This window comes from Apaloderma vittatum, unplaced genomic scaffold (genome assembly GCF_000703405.1).
Source record: "Apaloderma vittatum isolate BGI_N311 unplaced genomic scaffold, ASM70340v1 scaffold33355, whole genome shotgun sequence".
Classification (NCBI taxonomy): domain Eukaryota; kingdom Metazoa; phylum Chordata; class Aves; order Trogoniformes; family Trogonidae; genus Apaloderma; species Apaloderma vittatum.
This window is the reverse complement of record NW_009715941.1, coordinates 9,740-16,813: the sequence shown is the minus strand read 5'-3', so window position 1 is coordinate 16,813 and position 7,074 is coordinate 9,740. Positions and strand designations below refer to the sequence as shown.

The 7,074-nt window shown below is 55.5% G+C and overlaps 1 protein-coding gene across 1 annotated transcript; it reads left to right on the top strand.

The window, feature by feature from the left end:
* Positions 1–46: 46 nt before the first annotated feature.
* On the top strand, positions 47–6,011 carry PEX16 (peroxisomal biogenesis factor 16; the record flags this gene model as incomplete). The annotated part of the gene is made up of 10 exons (XM_009869353.1): positions 47–156; positions 362–438; positions 1,612–1,745; positions 2,048–2,154; positions 2,716–2,796; positions 3,237–3,389; positions 3,739–3,811; positions 4,104–4,223; positions 4,430–4,494; positions 5,605–6,011. Coding segments are annotated over 10 exons (979 nt in total), but the record flags the coding sequence as incomplete, so codon positions are not given.
* Between the last annotated feature and the right edge of the window lie 1,063 nt (positions 6,012–7,074).

Below are 7,074 nucleotides of genomic sequence, written 5' to 3'. Positions count from 1 at the left end.
GGGGGCCTTTAAGGAGGACCTGATCCCGGCCCTCCGGCCCGGGCAGGGACCCCTCCCACGGGAGCGGGCTGCCCAAAGCCCCCTCGGGCCTGGCCTTGACCGCTTCTCCTCCCGTTGCAGGTCGCTTCTCGGACTCCCACGCCCTGTCGGAGCTGGGTAGGTGGCACCGGGGCCTTGGCGGGGGTGCGTGCGGGACCCTTCCCCGGAACACTTGGTTTGGTCCTGCCTGGCTGTATCCACCGGAGGAATCTGCACCTGTTGCCTTTCTTCTGTCGTCCCCTCTCCGGGGCAAGAGGCAGCAGCCCCGGTTTATTTTGCTTTTTGTGCATCCCGTAACTGTGTTATTCTCTTTCTTTCCTAGTGTACTCTGCCTCCAACCTCCTGGTGCTGTTAAATGACTGGATTCTCCGAAAAGAGCTGCAGCGGAGCCTGCCCGTGGTAAGGCATGTGGGTGGAGGATTTGGGACACATACTTTCTTCCTCGAAGAAGCTTTCAGGGAGTGTCTGTAGAAACTAAAAGGTCTTTGCTGTGGTCTCTCTTTGCTGTCAGTATGTAAGAGGCCAGAGGCAACCTCTGAATGCAGGTAAAGAGCAGCCCTGCCTTGTTGCTTCTGGCTTAAAGGAGTGGCCCGAGGACATCCTGGGCCACAGAAACCAAGCCCTGACTTTCACCAGGAGCTCCACTGCTTTTGGAGAAGCCCAGTGCTTGAGCTAGGCAGAGATGTTGCCTAATAACTAATGCCCTTTCCAGTGGCTCTGGAGCACTAAAGCTCTTATTCCATCCGTCATACTCGTCCTTTGCATATGCTGTTGAGCAAAACAAACATAAGCACCTTGCCTCTGTGTCTCTCGTGCAAGAGTCCCAGGTTGGCTCTCGGCACTTATTAGACCCTTTGGGGAATGAGAAGGGCGTTTTATTCCAGACAGGCCTCGTCTGTTGCAAACCTGCCCGCTGTGTGGGTTGGGGTGTAGGCAGCTCTCTGGCTGGAGCGTCGGGTGCGTAACAAACAGAAATGCAGAAGATTTGCTTCTTTATTGATACTTTTCAATGGGTTAAACCCTGTGGTTGACAGCACCAGCAAGTTTGCCCATGTGCAGCAGGGACCCAGGCTGACACTTGCTGTCTCGGGGTTCACGCCTGGAATCTGGACTGATGCAGTATTCGGCCTGCATTCGTCCTGGTGTGACTGGACTCTGGGTCCCCTTCTCTGTACCCTTGTCACCTCTAACTGAGGAGGATGTTCGTAATGTATCCCAGCTCTGGGACGAGGAGGAGAGAGTTTTGCTGGGGAGTTCAGGCACAGTGCCACAATCTGGGGGGCTGCCCTCCTCTGTCAGCTGGAGTAGAAGGGATTTCTAGACACGGCTGTTGTGTTCTTCCTGTTTATGGGGTAGCAGCTCAGTGTGATGCTGTGATATCTCAGTCTGCCCCTGCTTGGAGGTGGAGAAGTGGTCTTGTGCATAGACTCTGGCTGTCTCTGGGGCTGTGACTTGCTAGCCCATCCGTTGCTTATTTCTGAGGGTCCCACCAGCCTGGGCTGTGCTCCTGCCCTGTTTAACTCCGGAGCAGAACCTGCATCCTGTCCCCCTCCTCCCCTCTGTGTTTTGCAGTCGCTGCCCCAGCAGAAGCTGCTGACCTGGCTGAGTGTGCTAGAGTGCGTGGAGGTCTTTGCAGAGATGGGGACAGCCAGGGTGTGGGGGGAGATGGGCCGGTGGACCATCATTGTCCTCATCCAGCTGGCTAAGTAAGTGCCGCGGGCGGAGGGGAAGGGGCAGCGTGCGCTCGGAAAGGGGATCTGGAGGGGGCTCAGCAGTACCGCAGGAAAAAGCCCAAACTGGACTGAGCCGCCGGTCCCTGAGGCTGGGGGAATTCGGAGCCCTGTGTGTTGGATGCTGTGCCACAGAAGGGCACGCTTACCCCTCTCGCCTTGCCAGTCGCCCTGAGCAGATCTGAGTGTTTTCCTCTTCTGTGGAAGTCACCTTTGCAGCGCAACAGGAATGCAGCTCCGTAGCCTGGTATTGAAGGCTTCCCTGTGTCTGCTCACAGAGCCATCCTTCGTCTCCTGCTCTTGCTGTGGTACAAAGCTGGCATCCAGACATCTCCTCCCATCGTGCCACTGAACAGGGAGCAGCAGCAGCCTCTTCATCCCCAAGGTGAGCCCATGGTGCATGGGACGTGCCTGTCCTGCGAGGAATTGTCACAGCAGCAGCTTGTGCGGCGCAGGAAGCTGTAAGGCTTCGGCACACGAAGCTGAGCTGAACTTTCCACTGTCTGCAGAGCACGAATTAGCTTAGTGGCAGGATTGTCCTGCAGTCTGGAAAGAGGTAGTGGAGGAGTCTAAGCCTGGAACGAGGCTGAACCTGGAACTACTGTCGGTCCCCCTGGTCTGACAGTGAGGAAAGAGATCCTAGGCCTGGGTATTGTCAGTCGGATTTACCTTTTCACCCTCAGTTTAGCGTTAGCCCCTTCAGGATAGAAGCATAGAGTCATAGAACTGTCTAGGTTGGAAGGTACCTTAAGGATCATCTGACCTTGAACGCTTCCAGGGACGGGGTGTCGACAAGCGGTTCTGTGGCCCAAATGCTTTGTGGATGGTCCAGATCCAACTTTCAGTCGGGTGGTCTTGATGGCGGTATAGCGAGGCGTGCTGCCAGCGCTGAGGTGAGGCGACTTGCTTTGGAGTTCCTGCACCCTGTGCTTGTGTCTTCCTGCAGACATGGAAGGCAACTCCTCGGGGAAGGACCAGACCTATGTTGGCAAGCGTTCCAGCCGTGTTGTGCGCTCTCTCCAGAGCAGTAAGTAGCTGAGCCTGCCTTCTGTCCTTGCCTGGCTGTTTCTGCTCTGTGCCCTTTATGTACGACCTGGGTGTGGGCAGTAAAGAGCAGAACCTTGCATTGGGGTATATCTTGCTGGCCATGGGGCCCAAAAGCAACAGGGATTCAGGCATGTGCTGCAAGAATAGCAGTGAAGTTGTGTTTTCCCAAGTGAGCTGTGCCGCAGAGACAAGTCTTTGGCGCGATTATACTTTGAGGAGTGCAGGCTTGACAAGAACCTGCTCTGTCCCTTCTGGAGGCAAGTTCTGAGGGTGCTGGCCTGGCACAGCAGTTGCTGTGTGTGCAGCTCTTTGAGCTTTCCCATTTGACACCTTCACGGCACAGAAAGCAGTGGGGCGGTGGTGCAGAGAAGCACTAGGAAGATTTTTATTTGTGTTCGTGACCTGACCTCCTTGTTTCAGCCCCATCCCTGCAGTCCCGGCACTGGGGGTCCCCCCAGCAGAGGGAGGAGTCACAGAGCCGAAGAGCGGAGGAGATGAACCAGCCTTCCACCCCTCTGGGTCTCCAAGAAACCATCGCAGAATCCCTCTACATTACCCGCCCTCTGCTCCACCGTATCCTGGCCTGGCTGCGTACGGGCTCACGCCATAGCTGGTGCCGACAGAGGGTGCTGCCGGCCTGGCCCTGGGGCAGGGCAGCGCCTGTGGGCTTTGCTCTCCCTGTCCTGCTCTGCTTAGGCAGGGCCTCGGGACTCCTCCCTTCCCTTACTCCTTGATGGCCAGCCTCAGCCGCTGGAGTTGTGGGTGCAAGTCCTCCAGTGCCTTCCCTGGACCCACCTGAGCACCGCCTTAGAGTGTGTTCTGCTGCCTGGGCAGAGCTGTGCTGGTACCCAGGGGACTGCTCCTCTGCCAGCTCTTGTAGGGCATCTCTGGTTCTTTCCATTCCTTGACTGTGCATTCCTAGTATTGAGTTTAGGAGTGTGGGGCCAGAGATCATGGAAGCCCTGGCTCCTCTCAGCAGTCCTGGACATCTCGAGGTCAGTCTGAGGAAGAGTCTTGGCGGGTGCTTGAGGTTGGTGGTGGTTGAGCATCGTGCTTCCCCCTGTTCTCTCATCCTGGGCAGGCTCTACTGAGAGAAATACACAGAGGGGCAGGTCTTTTGCTGGGAGATTGACACATTTGGGTGTCTTCTGCAGCACTTGCTCTGTGTGCTGAGCTGATGCAGCCTGCTCTGCGTGGAGCTGAAAACGGAGGGTGTTTAGAAATCCACTTTCTTTTCCTTGTTGGCTGCTATTGCCGTGCATTAGCTCTCTGCCCTTCTCCTTCCAGCCTGAGCTTGCTTAGTGATCTGAAAGACCTGAACAGGCGAGAGCGAGCAGAGCTGAGGCGACGAACCATCTTACTGCTGTACTACCTGCTGAGATCTCCTTTCTATGACCGATACTCAGAGTAAGGGGCCCGTGCTGGGCTTTTACTGAAAATTTTCCTTTTAACAAAAACAAATAACATCAGGGGATTGGGTGAGTAGGTCTGAAGAGATCTGGTTGCCTTTGACCAAGTTAATCTGAGCCCTTGCTTAACAGCTGTTGCTGATCTTGCATTCAGCAGCTGGGGTAGGAGGTGTCCTGCTGGACTCACACTCTCTCCCTTCCTAGGGGCAGGATCCTCCTCCTTCTGCGCTTGTTGGCTGATTATGTGCCTGGAGTTGGCTTTGTCACACGTAAGTGGGTCCTGCTGTTATATCCCCTTTCCTTTGGGTGGAGGAAAAACATGGGGGTGGGGCAGAACATTTGTCAATTGATTTCCAACCTGAGGAAGGAATCAGGATGTCCCTAGAATGGTTGCCACTGGTGCTCCCCATGTTGATGCTGTGTTGTTTTAAAGTGGAATGAGAAAGGACAAGTTGCCCCCCAGCTCGACCACAGTGTTAAACCCCTGTGTGCCCTCCCAGGCTGCAGAGCTCAGTCTCTACCACCGAGGCCTGTTCTCCTGGGCTCCCTTTCTGCACATCAGCTGGTGGACCAGAGCCCTGCTTTGCAATCCGATTTCTGAACTCTTTTCCTTGATTCCCAGCCTGTAGTGCAGACATGAGGGGTAAATGGGTGCTTAGGGACATTGACCTGGGCAGAAACCAATTGTAAATCAAAGCATTGAACCAAGTCTCTCTTCTAGTCCTTCACCAGAGGATCCCTTCATCATGGGCCCGAATCCCCCCTCCCCCTCTTCCCTGCTGATGCGAAGCCTTCCGCGGGGTGAATTCATGGCGGTGATACGGCATTAGATCAGACTGGCATCATGGGGTTGTCCTTTCTCTGGGGAGGTCGCAAAGCTGGCTAGCTCAGGAGCCACTTCCCCAGTTAGTGATTCCAGCGAGGCTTTGGGGCCTGCATTAAGCCATGTGTCACATAAGCATTTTTCACTCTACATCTGCACCTCTCATTACTGCTCAGTTGCCTTCTCTCTTCGCTGTGCCATGGCAGTGTCCTCCTGACTCCCTGCGTGCAGGTTTTCCCCTTGGCACGTTTTGGAACCCCCCCTTCCCACTGGAGCTTGGACGTGTCGGCTCTGAGCGGGGTGTGTCCCACACCATGGCCGTGCTGACCATGTTTCACACCCTGCTTGGTCCTGCTCTAGTCTCTGGCACCACATCCCAAAGTTGTCTCCCATCTTGGCAAAAGTAACTGTTTTATTCTTGGGTTCATCTGAGGCGTACGGCTGGAGACTGGACGTTGTTGGGTATCATAAGGAGAAGGGGGTGATGCACCCTGGATAGATGCAGCTTCAAATTCTTGTCTTTCTCCGTGTGTGATCTCTCTTTCTGTTGTTTCAGGGCCACTGATGGATTACTTACCTGCCTGGCAGAAAATCTACTTCTATAACTGGGGCTGATGAGAAGATGATGATTATTCTCTGCTAAGATCATGGCTGGACATTGCTAAGGAGTGGAAGCAGGCTGGGGAAGGGATGTCAATAATGTCTATTTTTCATTTAAATCATCAGTGAGAAGCTCCCATTCTGCAGGGCGGGGAGGGGGGTGTATGTAATTTTTTTAACAGATCTAACTGTAAATGATGGACACTACGTGTGTGGAGAGGCCCTGGCCAGCTCTTTCTCTGGACCATTCTGTGGCTGCAGTGATGGGTGATGGGACAGCCTCTTTTTTTAAGCACTTGATTTTTCTCCTTTTGTACGGCTGCACTGTAATAAAGCCAGGCAGGGCAGTGCTTTTTTTGGAGAGCATTGTCTCCCACCTCATGGCACTGAGGTTTGAGCTGCAGCCTGCTTGTGTTGGCCGTGCCTGGCTGATCTGCTTGGAGCGGGCTTGTCTGTCAAATAAACTGACTGAACGGAAAGAACCGAGCTGAAGGACCTCTCCCTCTTTGCTTGGGATCCTCTCTGTTGGAAAGAGCAGCTTTTACAGTTGTCTACCCTGGGATGCGCTGTCCCTTAGAAGCTTTTTGCTATGGTCTGTGTCAGGGCCCCACATGTTGCTCAGCTGATGGCTGTAGCCTCTTAACTCCAGGTGCCAGGGTCAGTCCACAGGCTCTTGGGGTTCCCCTGGGGGTATGGAGAGCTGCATTTTTCAGGGTGCTTTCCTAGCACCTCGCGTGTGCTAAGACGGTTTGCAGTGCTCAGGGGCTTGGCCAAGTGCTCAGTGAGCTGCTGCAGAGGCTCCCATGGCCAGGACAGAGGAGTAGCCGGCTGGTGGCACTGGAGTGCCCCGCAGGGAGGGCTGTGAGCAGCTGACCGGGCCTGGGCAGAACCAGGCATCTCATGTTCTGGAAGAGGGTTGGCAGCAGAACCTGGGTGGGGACCTGCCCCCTGGGCTGGTATCCCAGGGCCACTAGGGTGGCTCCTCTGTGACCTCACTGCAGAGTCCGTGTCAGGGTGCGCCATGCCGTACTGGCTCCTGCTGCTCGCCCTCCTGCTGGGGACTGCCCTTCCGCGGCCCTTAAAGCAGAGGTGATGGCACTTGCCTCCTCCTCCCAGCCCCAGTACCTGCAGAGGTACCCCAGGGCTCCTGGCAGGGGCTGGCACTCGTGGCTCTGAGTGCTCAGGCGTTGGCTGGGCTGGGGGAAGACAAGTGGTGCACGGGAGCTCTTGTGCCAGCACGGGTGAGCACCGGCTCACTCTTGGCCCTGATTTTCCTCTGCAGGGCCAGCTACTCCGTCCCTGAGGACTTCTCTGCTCCCCTGGAGCTTCCGCAGCAGCACTTTGGCCTGGTGGATGGTACAGTGCTCTCCTTGCCCCTCCAAACCCCCTTTCCATGTGTTCACCCTTCCACTATGAGCTTGTCCCC